The sequence below is a fragment of the Lepisosteus oculatus genome, chromosome 23, assembly GCF_040954835.1.
Source record: "Lepisosteus oculatus isolate fLepOcu1 chromosome 23, fLepOcu1.hap2, whole genome shotgun sequence".
Lineage (NCBI taxonomy): Eukaryota > Metazoa > Chordata > Actinopteri > Semionotiformes > Lepisosteidae > Lepisosteus > Lepisosteus oculatus.
In genome coordinates this window covers 6,093,502-6,111,314 of record NC_090718.1, presented here as the reverse complement: position 1 = coordinate 6,111,314, position 17,813 = coordinate 6,093,502, and the positions used below count along the sequence as shown (strand labels likewise).

General features: G+C 43.9%; 1 protein-coding gene across 1 annotated transcript; it reads right to left on the bottom strand.

The window, feature by feature from the left end:
• Window positions 1-891: 891 nt before the first annotated feature.
• On the bottom strand, window positions 892-17,741 carry hyou1 (hypoxia up-regulated 1). The gene is made up of 24 exons (XM_069182809.1): window positions 16,504-17,741; window positions 14,460-14,535; window positions 13,715-13,808; window positions 13,025-13,103; window positions 12,204-12,358; window positions 11,803-11,879; window positions 11,329-11,510; window positions 10,411-10,526; window positions 9,763-9,949; window positions 9,327-9,461; window positions 9,137-9,219; window positions 8,173-8,305; window positions 7,874-8,061; window positions 7,422-7,560; window positions 7,204-7,261; window positions 6,814-6,890; window positions 6,437-6,613; window positions 5,963-6,162; window positions 5,489-5,576; window positions 4,900-5,156; window positions 4,555-4,639; window positions 4,013-4,286; window positions 3,681-3,812; window positions 892-3,406 (listed from the first exon to the last, which is right to left on the bottom strand). The coding sequence occupies exons 2-24, from the start codon at window positions 14,524-14,526 to the stop codon at window positions 3,357-3,359; spliced, it is 3,033 nt and encodes a 1,010-aa protein (XP_069038910.1). The 5' UTR covers window positions 14,527-14,535; window positions 16,504-17,741; the 3' UTR covers window positions 892-3,356.
• Between the last annotated feature and the right edge of the window lie 72 nt (window positions 17,742-17,813).

Sequence of the window (17,813 nt, the reverse complement as noted above, 5' to 3'; positions counted from 1 at the left end):
AGGGTAAAGAGTAAGAGTGAGGTATTCTGATGTATTTTGTGGTGGAAATGACTATGAAACATTTTGGTGGCAATTAAAGTGATGACAAGCAAAAATAACCAACACCAGCCCCCATAAGATTAAAGTTCCAGCTTCCATGTATCTGCAAGAGTACAGTGATGTTGCTTGTAAAACAAGATGTCTTCTGTTTCCTAACTATACCATTACTAGTGTTAAGATTGCTACTTTATTTTGTTCATGAAAGCCTGTAAACCTAAAAGATGCATTCAATTAGTTCTCCTACTGCTATATCTGTAGAAAATCACCATCCAGGTAATTGTGCTGGCCTTGAACACAGATATGAAGTGAGAGGTCATGATTGACGGTGATTGGACATATTATATGCTTCTATTCAGGTGTTTCATGAATTCTCTTCCATGAGAATTTGTAAAGAAGAGTTCTCAACCAATTTTAAAAATAAGATTTTGAACTATAAAGAAATTTAAGAAAAGTGCCCATTTAAATTAGATTTAAAATTTAAAAAACACAAAACAAGATCCTGCCTATAAAGAGATGGCTTAAAATTTCAGATTTCGGAAAGAAATTTCTTTAAAACTGTCCCTTTTGTTTAATCTCTGGAGGCAATTATAAGATAAGATCACTTTATTAGCCATATACAATTTCTTGCATTAGGAATTAAGTATTTTTCGCCTACCCCAGCTTGCTCTCCATGAGACACAGACGAGGAGAGAAGATTGGGGTCAGAGCGCAGGGTCAGCCATTGTATAGCACCCCTGGAACAGCTGGGGTTAATTGCCTTGCTCAGGGGCCCAAGGGAGTAGGATTCCTCATGCTACCTCACTACTAACCAAGAATGCCATTTCATAAAACAAACTAATCAGAACAAAAAAAAACATTAAAAAAATCTTTATTAACATTTTAGAAAAAACATTTAACCCTCCAGTCAAAATATGATGATATACCTTTCTAACCCATTCAGTTCCCAAACAATGTTTGCTGAAATATACGGACTTGTTCTCCAAAATACAGGTCAGAGCATTTTGCTTTTTATGAGTTGTTTGTGATGGGAAATAAAGCTGTAGTCTTACGAAGTCCAGTGCAAAGTCTATTATTCGGGGGGAAGTCTTTTGAGTTCAAAGACAATACCACAGTCAGACAAATCCTAAATAGATGCAGGAAGTGTTTGATCATTAGAAGAATACCTTTGATAGTACTGGTAAACACAAAGAAACAAAATTATTAATTTATTTTGTAATAACTATTTTCCTGATACAGAGGGACTGCTCTACACGAATGTATCACATCGGAGGAGGCCCCTTTATGAATTTAACGGAAAGCAATCTCATTTCGATCGCAGGCCCACTTTTGTCACCCATTTTCAACAGACTGAAAACCGTACTGAAAAAAACGTTTAATCCTAATTACTTTTATGACATTGTAGAATGAATGCATTAAATGTTTAGCTTCCAGCTAGGTCATTTCAAACAGTATTTTGCAATACAGGCGGTATTGAAAAAAGAAAAATGTGTCTGGGATTGACACCACAAGCACGGGAAAAGAAGTCTGTGAAACACAAATCGACATATTCCAGCATTTACAGTATCTCCAAAAATATCTTAAAACTAGAACGCAAAAGATTCCTAGTTTAAAATCTGTATGACAATAAAACCCACGTACTGTGGTATGAATTTGGAAGAAAAGCAAATTCTTCAAACAAAACAAATAAAGTCATCCCTCTGTTATTTAAGGCTTTTAAGTAGACCAGTGATGCAGAAAACATTTTGACTTAAGTCAATAACTCACATTGACTGTACACAACACTAGGCTTTCCCAGTCCTGATTCTAGGCACCCACACCTTTATGTCAATGAATTTAACCAAGAAGATACTGTTAAGAGTTATTAAACTGAGTGCTTAGAAGCACCAACCAGCAGACGCTTGAGTTCCCAGGACCAGGAGTGAGGGCTCTTGTATTATACCAGTTTCTTAAATACCAACAATGTGTGTACAGCAACTGTTTCATACGCTTCCGCACTGCTGGGAGGTGCTCTTTAAACATCATACAGCACTCAGACTCGGGTTTCTCAGTGGGATTGTTAATGCAGGGGAGAGATCTTCAAGGGACTCCACAAGATGATAATTTTACAACAATCCTGCCCTTGTAATTCTGAGCCTGCCCAGCTTCACTAAAAAAAAGAAGAAATCTCTGTAAGCTGGGATCCTAAGGGTACAATATCGTATCGCGTCTTGTTTATTACAGCAAAGCACGAGTTAAAGAAAGTGAGTGCTCAAAGACATGCAACACTGATGAGGTTGTACATTACTCCTGCACATCAAAGGAGGAAAAAAAAAACGTCGAACATCGGCCACTAAATTCAGAATGTGACTGTGATAAAACAGCATTCGATTCTGAATCAGACCATTAAAACTCCTCATTGCACCAAATAAGACAAAAAAACAAAAGATGCTAGCAACTCTTCAAGTTTCCTCTGACATGAACAGAGGGCTCCTCCCCTCGTTGGTAGCAAGCACATGTGGTATCAAGCCTCCCTGGGCCAAGAGATCGGACCCTATTCTACCACTGGGAATATTCCTAAGGATTTATTTAAAAATGAACCGAACAACAAAAAGATGAGAAGGCAGCCGAGTCCTACAAGGATCTACGATGTAGATATCGGGTGTCGTAAATTCCAGAGGCCTAGATTTAATAGCTCCCGACACTCCTTCAGATCATGACTCCAAATTCAAGCCTCAGTATAAACTTGGTAGAAATCCACAAAAAAACACAAGGTCTCCAAAATTTCCCGACAAAATGACCATGTCTGAATGAGCTCCAGACCAAACTCACTTTTCCTCAGGTAATCCCTCCCAATGAGCACCACACTCAGAACTGAAACCGACCCTGAAATGAGTTCTAATCCTAACCATACTGCCACCTGCTGTACCGGTTTGCAAGCATTCCCAATTCTGCTTTCCTGCACACACCTTATTCAGAATATAGCTACAACCAAAAATGGAAGAATGGGTGACGGAGCAAAGCCAGTTTCAGAACCCATTTGTGTGCTTGGAATTTTTTTACACGTTACTTTTGCTGATCAAACTGATTTTTGGGTGGGTGGGGGTGGGGGTTGGGGGGCAAGCAGCAGATTTCACAGTCATGGTAAAAAATAGGATTTGTCCATACGAAAGAGGGGACAAAAAAACAAAATGTACACCTATAGTTTTCTTGATGATGATGATGATGATCCACTGACGCAATCCGGTTTAAATTAATAGAAAAAAAAAACTAAAACAATAAAACATTACAAAAATTAATGTCAATAAATACACTGAACTGTTTTTCAGGAATTCCAGATGTTATAATTCGTCTTCTATGTGGTTTTCCAGTTTACTGTTTTCTGTTGGTTCTGCAAATACAAAAATTAAATGTTTTAATTTTTTTTTTTACCTGTAATCCTCTAACTTAGTCAGATGTCCACTTTGCTCACCCTGTTCATTACAGTTGCATCGTAAAATTGCAGATTTTCAATTGAGTATGTTGAAATCAATTGGAAATGACAAAACTAGTAATTTGAGATGTCTGCAGTTCAACAAAATAAGATTGTCTGATATGACATCTTTTCAATATTTAAGCAGTTTCCACATTGATCAGTTTTGTAAGAATTTGAGCTTGAGATGTACCTGGTTTCCCTTCTAGCTCTGGGGTTTCTGAAGGCTCTTGCTGGCTGTCGGTCTTACTCTCCTTCCTAGAATTCTCATCAGTGGGCGGCTCTTCTGCAGGTTTCACCTCCTCTGTGGGCTTGACTGTGGGAACTAAAATAAAATAATAATAATAATAATAATAATAATAATAATAATAATAATAATAATAATAATAATAATACACAAGAAATAAAATCGGCTAGACTTTGCAAATCTTAAGATAAAGCTTTTGTCCAATAATTTGTAAAACCAAAAATAGCTTACAAACGTATAGGATGTCATCACACACAAGAGTCAAGAGACAGACTTGCCTTCCATTTTCTCAGAGGAGGGCTCTTCCTTAGGTGGGATTACTCTCTCAGAATCTGCAGCAGTGCCGTTTGTTTTTTCGGCCTCGGAGCTGGTGGCGTTCTTGTCCTTAGGTTTGGGCTTGGGCTTGGGCTTGGCGAACTTGGCCTTGTTGAGAAGGTACTTCACTTCGCGGTCCAGCAGAGCCAGTTTGGCCTCGATATCCTTGGACAGCAGGACAGGCTTCTCAGTTGGAGACTTCTGCTCTTGCTCTGCCACGGTCTCATTCTTCCAGTTCTGGAAAGGTAGAGGGAGACATGGTAATAGTTAACGTCTCAATGCATTAGAAAACTGAAACCTTAAGGCAAATTACATTTTTATATATATATATTTTTAGTTTGAATGTAGTTGATTTGTTTAAGGTGAAGGTCCTGAAATTTCATTTGTGAATAGTTATCCATAAATAAAACCTGCATATGAAATTTATTCAGAGCTTTGAAACGACAACAGCTCTATAGACAAGACTTTCTACAATGCCCTGTTCCACTTTGTTTAGTTTTGTTACCGTTGTCTCATTGATGACTTTCTCCAGAGTGCTCAGCTCCACCTCTGTGAAGATCTGGTCATCTTCAGGAATGAGTCTGGCACTCCTAGACAATAGAACATGGGTACAAGTGTGAAGATATCTTACATTTTCTTTTTTTTTTATGGAGGATGTTATTTATATCAGCTATCGAACAGATTGCGATCGCCATTGGTGGACAGGTGTTTTCACATTCTAAGGTTAAGTTAATACTTTAACTTCAATTTAAAACTGAAAATAAGACCCTGCACCAACATCAGTCCCACTCACTTCTAAAGCTTTCTGTGATTAATCAGAAGGCTCCCCCCTCCTGGTGCACAGACTCACTTGAGGAAAAAGCTGGAATGGTTGAGCATGCTGTCGAGAGCAGCCAGCCGGTCCGGCCACTTCCTGCGCTCATCCACCCTGAAGAACATGGCCTTGCAGAGCTTCTTCAGCCCCGCCAGCTTCTCCTGGAGCTCCTTGGTGCCTGCAGTGTAGCCCTCCTCGTCCATCCAGCTGGAGGCTTCTCCCAGCTTCCCCATGATCTGCTCCTTCTCCTCTTCCGTCACCACGGCCTGATACTCCTCCTGGTACAGCTTGTCCTGCAGGGCAGCACAGAGCCAATGGTAGCGCCCGGTTTGGGGACTTCTAGGGTGACCTCCAGAACAAGGATACTTGGAGCTATGATGTGATCTGCCTCATACATTTAACAGACCACTTTTTAAGAGATGGTTAATTCAGAAGGAACAGGAGCTCTTCTTTTGCATTTCTTGTAGGATATTCAAATTTCTTCAAAGCACCATCTCTTTCTCCACAGTAGGTTTTGCAGGTCCATTACTACGTAACTCAATTTATCGACCAGCATATTCATATCCACATCAATAAGACGATCCGGACATTGATAGTGAGCGTCAGCACATGGGCAGTTTCGTACCTGCGTCTCAAAGATGAAGGCTTCCAGGCTGTTTAGGGCCTTCTCTCTCTCTTGTTTTTCCAGATCCCGATCGGTCAGGTCCTGAAGCCTGAGGAAAAGAAACCAACTTTAAATTACAAGTTCTGCACATGGCGTCTTGAGTTGTCTGGGGATGATAGTAACAACAGCAGATGCTGTGCTGTGATGAAATGGGTACGTTTTTTAAACATCCTATTTTTAAACTCCACATATAAAACAACCACATCCAACTGTTTGGTCTGGACTTGGCCATTAAGCCATCAGTTATAGACTGATTATATGTCTCCTAAGGTTTACCTAAGCAGTCCATCTGTCTAACAGTAAAGTGATGTGATTCTCATGAGACAGCTGTAGTCAAGCTCTCCAAAGGGGACAGTGATGAAAGATAACATTTCATACTTATTTATGAACCAGGTGTCGGTTATCAATATTTCGGGTTCTCATCGGCTTGCTTACTTCTTTTTGGAGGAGGCAATCTGATCTTGGCTGGGGTTCAAGATGTCGTTGATCTGCAGCTCCACTCCAATGTCCTCTGAAATCTTGGACTTCTTCTGGGATTTGACTTTCTTTTCCTCCTCCTTGTCCTCGGTTTTCCCTCCATCTTCCTCTGGCTTTTTATCTTCTTCTTTCCCAACATTCTCTCCTTCCGTTTTGGCCTACCACAGGAAGAGAACATTTTATCAACTAAAAACTGAACTGGTGGTAGGCGGATGATTTTTTGGTGTGGAAACAATGTATTGCTAAATGGGTGACAGAATCAGACTAGCACACCCAACCGTTAGAGCTGTATTTGACAAAACATTGCAGAAATCAATTAAATGAAAATATGTAAAGATATGACAAATAGAAATGTCATCTTTATTTTCTGTAATCTACGAGCACTATAAGGTTTTGAAACTGAATCTTGCTACGCAGGAAACGGCTAATTACCTGTGAATCCGTTTTCTCCGCAGACGTTTCGCCCTCAACCTTCTCCTTGTTCTCAGCCTGGGGCTCTCCTTCAACCTTCTCCCCAGTCTCCTGCTTCTCCTCTTGGGGGGTATTTTCTCCTTTCTGCTCCGGCTCCTCTTCCTCTTTCCCAGCCTCCGCAGTACTTTCATCCTCATCCTTACAACATTTAAAATAAAAAAGAAACGTATGAACTGGGGGGGGGGGGGGGGGGGTTGGGGGGGGGACAAGTGTTCAAATTCTGAGCTGTTGCAGGGAAAACACCCCCAATATCCATTCTTAATCTACGTGTTGCAGTCACGTTCCAGCTCTGTTGTTCTGTGAAGCTACACTGCAAAGAACACAAACACTGTCTTTACCTGGACAGGCTCGGATACATTTGCCTTGGGTTCAGAGCTCCCTCCTCCGAACAGGCTGGAGATTGTGTTTCCAAGTTCTTAAAAGATGTTATCGACAAAGAAAACAAAGATCATTGTAAGCATCAAGTCAAAACCAGCTGACAGCGCAGCATGACAGGCTTAAACAATTTGGAATTTGCACAAAAGATATTTTCTTTTTTAACCGATAAAAAAAATGCTGCTTCACAATGTGCTTCCAATTCAGATTAAGCACAAAAGTTAGCACCATTCCAAGAATTTTTAGATCCAACCAGGCCATAGGTTTAAAAAAAAAGTATGCACACAACAAGCAATGTACTTGTAAGAGATCACGTAGCACGTATTATTTTCCCAACTCACTGGTGTACTCACTTGTAAGAGTTGATTCTTCCTCTCTCTCCTCCACTATGGTCTCGAACACCGATTCCACCTGCAAGAACAGATCCGAACCTCTCTATTCACTCCTGCACTCGTTCACAAATCCCTCTTTGCAAAACTCGAATGCAAATGGCTTCCTTTTCACATTTAAGAAGCTCAGTCACACTCTCCCAGACCAGTTGCAAAAGCAGAGGGAGGGAGGGTTAACTTACCCTGTCTAGTGTCAGAACGCCACTCTCGTCCATGTTGAAATGCGCCTTAATGCCCTTCGACTCGGCCTCTGTGTGCTTCTTGAAACTGCTGCCCACTCCCTTGAGCGCGACTGTGGTCAGATTGTGGGAGCCAAACACTCTGAAGAGGAAGGAAGGTTTAAAGAAAGGAACAGTAAGTACCGCAGACATGATGACCTGCTTGGCTGTTTCACCTCCGCGTGTCTGAACCTTATCTCATGTAGAAGGCAAGGAAAGCACAAGGCTTCAAGTACGAATACAGGATTTTCCAGCCTGTTCTAGACGAAGGACCTATTTTCAAAAGCCCCTCTTTATAAGGACCCGTCTGCCATGCATTGTTGATAAGGGGAGGGCTTGGCGATTCTCGATGCAAGGCGGGACTGAACGGGAGTGGCCGGGATGGCACAGCTGTGCTGGCAGCAGTTAGGACACACCTGAGGTCCTCAAGACTGAGGAAGCTGAGGTCGCCATAGTTGACGTAGAAGAGGAAGTCATCAGAGTAGCGGTTGAAGGTGATGACCTTGCGTTGGGGGTAGGGGGCCATCCTCTGGAACAGGACACGCTTGTTGTGCTTCAGGCTCTTCAACCCGTCTTCCTCCTCCATCTCGCGGGTGAACTCCACCTGGCCAGAAGGACAGGAAGCAGCGGTAAGAGACGGGAAGGACCTCCACCGACTCAGGCTTTTGGAATCAACCCCAAGCAAAGGTTGAAGGTCATTCGTCCCCTCGCTCACCTGGATGGGGTAGAGAGCGGCGTCGCGGACCAGGAACGGTTTGACCTTGAAGGCCTTGCTGAGGGCAGCGGCCTGGTACACTGCGCCCATGGCTGCCGCCTCGTCTGCGTTGATGTTCTTCCCCAGTTCCTCCCTGCAACGGGACAGTTCACAACCTCAGGGAGAAGGGGAGGGCACGGGGTGCAGCGCACAACCGCGCTACACTGCCAGCAGGTATTACGATTGGGCGACGCCACACACACCGGCTTGGGTACAATACAAGGAGTACGAATATAAGGATTCTCCAGCTTCTACCCCTTTTCAAGGAACCCCTCTTAATCAGGACCTCCGTTTAATACACAAAAATCAAGGGCTTCAATCACAAACCAGGCATTTTTCTAATGCATGCTTTTAAAGTGAACCCTTGGTTTTTGGATACCTAAAGAGATCTTTAAATGTTCAACTTCTTGCAGACGCTGCACACAGTTCTTCTCTTATTTTACACTGAAATTATTTTTGCCTGTTAATCTCTTCTTCAGCTTGTGGGGAAAAAAAAAACCTATCGGTATAAAGGAGGAGGGTAAATTGGGCAAACGTTAAGCAGGACTGCTCGACAGATTCATGTTGAGGCCATAAAACAATTTTGCAATTAAGAGCTGTCTTGGCTGTTTTCATTAACAAAGCGGGGCAGCTTGAAAGCTTAAAGCAATGCCACCTTATCCACTCAAAACTGACATACTGTACAAAAGAAAAAAAACGGAAGCCCAAATGATAAAGTATGAAGTCTGTGGATTGAATGCCAGCCTTATTGGAATAAGAACAAGCCAGCCTGAGTGTCAGAGTTGCAGGGGTGAAAACCTGCTGTTTGTTTCTGCGGACCTCCTTGCCAGACACCGTCTGACCTCGGAAACTCAATCCTGCACTCAGGCTGCACACACAGCAGGCCACGGCGAACGGCGGTACAGGAACAAGACCCGTCACTCACTTGCCCACTGCGTTCAGCAGCACCTCCTGGACCTTGGGCACTCGAGTGGCCCCCCCTACCAAGATCACCTGCTCGATCTCATCCTGGAGAGACGGAGAGAAAGCGCAGCACATCAGGACACATGAGCCGGAAGGAGAGGCACTCCTCTGTGAAACGGCGACTACGGCGCTAGCGGGGGCAGTGAAGTCACCATGGACATCTCCGCGGCGCTCAGCGCCTGCTGTACGGGGCCCGGCACTCGTGCAAACAGGTCGGCGCACATCTCTTCAAACTCCGCGCGCGTCACCCGCGCCTTGAAATCGATGTCGTCGAGCAGTCCCTCAACCTGCGGAGGACACGGAGGGAAGGGAAAGGAGAGCTTGAGTACTCGAGCACTAAGAGGTCCTATTACACACCGAGCGTATAAATGACTTGGTGCTCCTTGACTTAACAGAACAATGATTGTTCAGGTGCATGTTTAAATTGGATTTAAACTTTGTGGCTGCTTAGCAATCCAAAATGCTCTTTATACTTTATTTCCAAAACTGTGGAGCATTACAATGTGCACGTTAAAATTGTTAAAAAGCATACCTCTCTCCCACAGAGATTAGGTTTAACTTCCCTGCCCCCGTCTGCCCCTCTGTTACCTGGGACATGTGGTCAGCGTTGGCGCTCAGCACGGTCTTCAGGCGCTGGGCCTCCTTCAGCAGCTTGGCCATGGCTCTCTGGTTCTCCCGCACGTCCTTCTTGGTCTTCTTCTGCTCGTTGAACAGCTTGGCCAGGTGGTCGCGCAAGCGGAGCTCCATCTCGAACCCCCCCAGCGTGCGGTCAAACCTGGGCCAGGTGGCAGAGGGAGAGTGGCTGGAACACTTGTGGCAGTCTGGGAATGGGTTCGGGTAACTCATTTCTGGGAATGAAGCGGTGTAGCCATGGATTCAGGTTCATTCTCATCTAACCTTTGAAACTTTTCATCCATGTTCTAGCAGGACCCATAATTCTATAATTTATTGAGAGTTTTTCTCCAATTCTTTTGTATATTCAAAGGATTTTCTCAAGGTCTGAAACTTTCAGAAAAGCAAACCGTTACTTTAATGTACATTGGGACCTTTGCTGCTACACTACGTGAGGCAGAATATTCAGGATTCAAACAAACACGTCAAGAACTCGTTTAATATTCAGAGGAATGTTAAAACAGCACCTTCGATCAAGGGGAGGCAACTCTACAGTCCTCTACAAGGAGAGTACTCGGGTGCTGGTCAGATTTACGCCAGCCTGGGAGAGAGACCTCCACTTACCCCACCCCCCGGACCTGGAGCTGGGGCTGGACGCCGGTGTCCTTGGTCTTCACGGTCTGGTATGTGACAACGGTGGCCACGGTGCTGCCTGAGCCCATGTCGAAAAACATCACGTTCTGCGGGAGCACACAAGTCAGGGCTTATTTCAGCAGGGCGCTTCCGGCACGAGGTGGTGGCGGCGGCGGCGCCGGTCACACGTGCGGAAAGAGACTCGGGCGCCAGCGCAGAGATGCAAAGAGTCGCAGCGCGGGGTGGCGAAGGTTCAAGATGAGTTTAAATCTGGGACGGAAAAGGCCATTTTGGGACAGCACTGAAGAACATGCATACACACTGCCCCACAGTGTCCCAAACTCCAGCGGCGTGACAGAGTTTCATAGCCCTGTGGCTTTTCCTCATTGTTATCTGCGGCTTGCAGTTACTTCTGATATGTCACATACAACAGGAGTTTGTCTAAATTGCTTTGAAGCCAGGTCAGAGGAGCGACCCCAGGCCAGAGTCAGGTTTCTACAATCTTCAATTCAATAACAGGTAACAAAAAACGTCAGGTGGGCAGCTGCGTCAGCAAGAGTAGGCTGCAAAGGAATAAGTACAGGTTTATTCCAGGCTGAAGAGAGAAGAATACACAACGTTTCGGCTGTGGAGCCTTCTTCGGGTGTACTACTTGTATTTGGCAATTTTAAGACTTTTAAGTCTTCCTTTTACTCACAAATGTAGTGCTTATACTCTCCCATAATATACATTATATGTATAATATATATATATACACATCTGTGCACACAGAATTACAGACAGGTCTCCACCCTTCAACCTTTTTTCATTGCCTAGACAACATTGCTGGCGCTCTTACTTAACAACGAAATAAAACAGCTCAGCATGGTGCTGTTGTTGTCTGAATTGAAGAAAGACATTAAAGGGCACCTGAGCTGTGCTGTTGATGTCCTTCCTTCTAAAGACCCCGTAGTTCAAGGCCACTGCCGTGTTATCGTTGATAAGCTGAAGGACCTTCAGGTCAGCCATCTGTGCGGCCTGCAGGACTGCCCTGCGCTCTGCCTGATTGAAAAAGGCTGGGACGGTGATCACGACATCTTTGATTGCCTGCTCTGTGGAGAAGGGAACACCTCCATATAACTATAAGGAACATCAGTAGTGAATCAATTGACGAGACAATAGAAGATTATGACTTAATTAATGAAGCCCCATGTTATTTTATCTAAAATAAAAGAGCCAAGTTTGTGATTCTTGGGCGCATATCAGCGATTCATGGTTAACTTGGTCAAGGTTAACTTCTGATAATGATAAGAAGACACTTAGCATGCCTGCGCAGCAGTACTAACTGCAGTAAACCTCAGAAACTGGAGATGCTCCATTGTTTAACTCTGCCATGGAGCTCACCTGCAAAATCCTGAGCCAGGCTGCGTGAGTAGTTCAACACCATACCCAGGATCTCTTCGGGAGAGTACTTCAGCTCCCTGTAACGACCAGAGAGAGAGGCAACTATTACAACAACAAAGCACTTTAGATTAGAAGCTTGTTGGAAAATCTTTCAGGCAAAAAGATTCCATTTGAACTAGAAGAAAAAAAAGTCATCTTCATTCCTATCTGAAAGAAAAGTGATAGGTACATTTACTTCCAACAGAGAAAGTTTTTTCTAAACACGGATGTTTTTATGCTTAAAACATGGTCATTCAGAATACAATCGCTGGAAAACTCCTCTTCGGTATGCTTTAGTATTCTGAATACGCTCAACGTGGGACAGTGGACGCAGACAGTGAAAATGAAAGACAGAGACTCACTCCGTGTTTCGGAAAAGCACCGTTCCCCGGCTCTTGTCCTCCTCCAGCTGGTGCTCGGGGAAGCGTTTCCGATACAGCGCCACTTGGGGGTTATCGAGCCTCTTTCCCAGCAGGTCTTGGAGATACCGGTAGACCTGCCTGGGGTTCTTCACAGACTGGGGAAGGAGAGGACAGGGGCGAGAGTAAGCGACAGCCGCAGACACAGATCTCGATTTCCACAGCAGCTGCGTTCCTGAAAAATGCTACTTAAAGCCCACGTGAAAAGCGGCAGTGAAAAACTGAGAAAGTATGTAAATAGGTGGGATGCATCTCGAGTTCACTCACAGCTGCAGGGTTGCGATTACAAGTCCCTAAATACTACATATTCCCGTTCACTGAAGATGTCCATACAGTTGTGCTACAAGACTCTTTCAAGCTAAACGTTTGTTAAAGATTAATCAATTTCAAGTAAAATGTGATAGGAAGTGTGAGGTTAAAAGTGGGAAGTGAACACCCATAGATGAATCTTAACTGCTCAGCTTTTAAAACGGCAGTCATATGGAGCATTACAAATAGGTTTTCAGCTGATTGTTAATAGCACACCGTTTAATTTATTCATTCAGTGAACAAAAGTGTTTATGATTTTTTTAAATCATTTTTTCCCAAAAAACTACTTTGGAATTTTGAAGATAACAGATTGACAGAGGCTCACTTTATGTGTAGCTCATCAGATTGATCATCACTTCTCTCTTTAGGGTCTTTCAGAGAGAGGCATCACTGTCTGAAGCAAGAGAAGCAAGCTGGTATTTCAGACTGCCGGTGAGCCCACACATCGTCCTTACCACTCCCAGCGCCCCGTCCCCAAACACACGCTCGTTCTCCTTCAAGCAGACGGCCACTGGAGTTTTCCTCCTGGACTCCCTGTGCCACACAAAGCAGGCACAGAGCAAGTCAACACAACTTCCATCTAACCCAAGGCAGAAAAAATGCAAACAAAGAACCATTTTTGCACAGCCTAATCGAACTCCTTTTCCCTCATGTGATTTTTTTATACATATTTTTACAGGAAAAAAAGCCTGGGCAGACTCAGATGTGAGCTGTGGCATGTTTTCCTGGGAAGCCCTACCTACCTCAGAGGGAATTCAGTTCTGTCCTGGGCAGAACCTGCAAGTGAGGTACCTAAACACCACCCCGAAATATGGAGATCTACAGATAATGTCCATTCACGTCAGAGTGTGAGTTACAGGAGAACAACTAAATGACATCTACAAGTTGGTCTTTTCCACTTTTCCATCGTGTGTTATGTATTCAGATTAGATAAATTGAAAATAATTATAATCCTCAAATGAATGACTTGTATGACATGTTTGACTTCAAATGAGTCAATGGTCTAATTATAATGGCAGGCGTATAAAGGGGATACCCCAGCCTTAATTTACGAACACAGCACCAGCTGAATAATTTACATTCCTGTCACTCTTTGTTTTACATACCTTTGTAAATCTAAGTTTAGAACTGAAAGAACCTCTTACTTGTTCAGAACAATCTCCATTGGCACACCAGGTTTGACTATTGCTATCTTCATCCACTCACTGCCCAGGTCCACTGACATAACTGCTACAGAATCTGCATTAAAACACAAAATAATTTATAGCCACAACATATTGGTCATTCAGGTTCCTCAGCACAAGTGCCTGTAATAGACGAATAAAAGAACACACAGTGACCATTTCACTTCCAACATCAAAACTGCTCTAAAGAGATTTACTGAAAGAGTTACTGTTGCATTTGCTAATAAACAGCAGTCATCAGTTCATGTATTAACACTTCTCTTTCTCATATCTTCTGGAACTAATGTCAGTGGTTATATAGGACTTCTCCACACAGGGCAAAAGCCAAACACTAGAATTTTCAATTTCCTTTGCGTTATTAATTTAGCAGTTAAATATTATTTAGAAAGTTTGTAAATCTAAGAGAAGGCAGATGGATAGTACCAACAGTGTCCAAAGACCTCCAGAACTAGACTTTGCTGCCCTTAAGCTAAAGCATGGAGCGCAATTCCAGTTCAGAGGGCTGAAAAGTTATTTGGTTTTTATTCTACCTCCATTCTTAATAGCTCCACTAATTTCATTACGAAGTCATCTGCTACCTCTTTACTCAAGTGGTAACTGCGAGATTCCAAGAATGCCCGCAGGAAGCCAGCTCTCAAAGAGTGCTGTTGCCGGCCTCTGATCTGAGCTCAGGCAGCAACAGTGTAACGCAGTAACGTGTCCATACCGGTGTGAGAGGGAAGGTGTGCCACCAGGAGGCAGAAGAGAGCCCAGAGAGTCAGCTTTCCACCCATGGTCCCCTCCTGAAGGAAAGCAGCCCATTAGCAATGCAACCCAAGTGTCACATCCTTTAGAAACTGAAGGCTTGACTCAAAAGAACATCCCGAAGACCCAAGGCTGATGTCCGCCTATGCTTATGGCAGATGTCTGCTGGGAGTGACGGAGAAATCATATATTGTTAGCAAGCAGATGGTCTCTGACGATACATCACCCGATATCTTCCATGCGTCATGGGGCTTGCTTATTTATTGGAGGGAGAAAGGTGAAAGAACATGATTAATGAAACAATATACATTTTCCAGCGATTTATTTGTAATTCAAAATGCTGTGGCCAGACCCTGCTGGAAATCCTCCCTCGATATTTGACTCTTCGCAGTGTGGCAGAATTCGGTAGGCAGGCATTCATTTAGGGCTTGTTTTTGTCCAGGGGAACAAAATCATGTGAAAGCAAACTAAATTATTTAGATAAATAAGGCATATTTTCCAAAATGATGCACAGCAATGTACCTTACCTTGAACAGAAGAGCTATAAATTATGAGAGGATAAAAACTACATATTATCAATCTGACTTGTTTTGGCAACTGTCCTGTTCTTTCAGAAGTGCTTGATACAAAAAGGCTTCACCGTGCATTCAGCCCTGAATCACAAATTGCAGGAAGAGATGCTCAAAAAAGAATGCGGGCCGATGCCAAATGACTTGTAAGTGCTGGGAGGTTGCCTAATGAATAGCAAACATGCATGAAGGTGTCCTTCAGCTCTCATGGTGTGAAAAAGATTTCAAATTCATTCCGTTCCTCAGCTGCCGAGTCTATCTGAAATGTGTCCTTTCTCATTTGCACATGTCCAATAAAATTGGAGATTTGCATGTGTTCTCGGTGCTTTATCACAGCACTTTCCACATAGGCCACTGCGCATTAAAGATCTATCTGACAGGACAGTAGGGACGTGGGCAGCTGTCTGGGACAGAGGCTAGAGTTCTGGGCTCCTGGCTGTAAACGCTACAGCTGCACCACTGAACAGAGAGCTTTGCACAGTACAAATGGAACAACGTAAGTCACTTTGAACACAACTGTCATCCATTTTAATAACAGTAAGCAGACATTTTACAGACTCATGGGCTGAGGTTTAGAAGCACGGCACTGATGGTCTATAAAGGAGCAAACAACCCAGTATATCAGGCATACAAAACAGGGACTTGATTTCAACAAGCAATGCAACTCAAGTCAAGTCACAGAACGTATATTTATTATGATTTATTTGAGTTGTTAATACTCCAAAGACCCTGGTTTATAATCAGGTGCTCTGATCTACAACCTGCGCTTTAATGACACGTTTCTCTCTATTAAACACTCATGCCAAGTACAGCACTAAGACTAACAACAGGAAGTTCAACATCCTGTTTTACTCGGATGTTGCGTCTCTAAAGCGTAATGCGTTTAAATACGGTAAAACAGGGTCAGAAACGCACCGCTTATTGTAGCTATCACTGAAGTGAACAGGGTTGATTAATTATTTACGACTGAAATCCTCATCCTATGTGCACCTGCATCAAGACAGTCATTCAAAGCCTACAAACGTGGAAACTTCCAGCCCCCAATTCTGACCTGCGCGTCTGAGCGGAGACCAAATTTATCGACCACATGTTTCAATGGATGCAACGGTTTGGCAGGTTAGGAAACAGTAACGGTCTGGCAAAAAGCAGGTCATCTCTAAACAGATTAACGTTGGGGATTGTCTTTACTTGTTTTGATCTCTGCCATGACAGAATGTAAATAAGTTTAACGCGATCGACAAGCGAGTCTTCCACATCTCCCGAAAGCACAAAAGAGACATAGTTAACAGAAACGGACAAAATAAGCAATTTCGAGCGACGAGCCTCCTCGATTGCTTTTCTCGCTAAATGCCGGGCACAGTACGGTCAATACCTGTGCACTCTCTCACACCTATCACGAACCTCACATTCATACAGCGATGACATTGCCCAACTTACCTTGGTAATTTTTAAAAGTCTTTGCTTGTAACTCTGCTGGAACGATGCAGCTTCAATGGATGAACTAAAACCCTCCTATAACGACTACGACTTCAGTGCATAAAGCCTCTCTCTCTGTTCGTCACTGGCTTCTTATTGCCCTGTGCAGATTACACTCACCATATCCCCTCTATATTATATTTCTGGATTTTTTCCCTTTGCATTCGCCGGTTGATTTCTCAGCTCAAGGCCCAGGACGCGGCGTGATTTCATTGGGTCTCCCGGCCCTCTGTTCCGCAAGCCATTTCGTCACAGCTGACATCACGGGGCCCGCCCCCTCGACCCCAACGGGCAGCTTCTGATTGGTCCACGTCCCAGGCCTCCCACCGCAAGGATCGCCACAGCGTGCGTTTGGCGTGTTCTGATTGCTCCACGTCCAGAATAGATGGGCGTGGCTATGTGGCCTCGAAGTCGAGCGCAGATCTGTGACGTCAACAGGGTGCGACGCCTTTGTAGTACTTTGCAACTGCCTGAGACTTGTGGCCTCAGCTATGGGGAAAAAACGATCGCCTCGTCATACTGAAATATAATCATTCATAGGTGAAGTGCATGTCAGAGCAAAGTCACTCATCCATCAACTCCCATAACGTCAATTGGACTGAGAACATGTGACCCCCCTCCCCCGGGTGAGACGGTGCCCTATTGCAGGGTTACTCCCACATATTTTAGCCCCCAGTTACAGTTGGGTGGAGTGCCTGGGGGAAAGTACCTCTTCGCTTAAGGGTGTAACAGATGTGTCTTAAGCCCATAACCTGTCACTTATGAAATCAGACTCTCGTTCTCCACGGCTGTACTATTAGTATGCTGTCGCCCCAGTGACTACTGCTCAGATTAACACTACAGCGCCTGTAGCGTCAACCTAGTCAAAACTTCAACCCCATACTGCTAGCCCTTACCAAGGAGGTTCTGATTTATTTGCACACTAGTGCCGATCTCGTCAATTTCCTCTGGTCTCGAAAATGGAAACATTTAATAAAACAACGAGTTGTAACGCGGCCGAACACTAGAAAGTCTAAACCGCTAAGCCGAGGATGATGCACATCTCCATCCGAAATCAAAGGCAAGCACAATTAAAAAGACAGGCCGAGTGATCAAATGCTGTAGACGTTTGAGGACTTCATAAAACAGATAAGCACTGAAGTGCAAGATGACCACTTGGCCAAGAAAACAGTTCCTCAGCCTAAAGCACGCAACCTTACTCAGTTCTGCAAACCGACCAGCAAGCAGGGTAAAACAACACCCGTCACGTGATCACCCAGCCTCGGTCACAT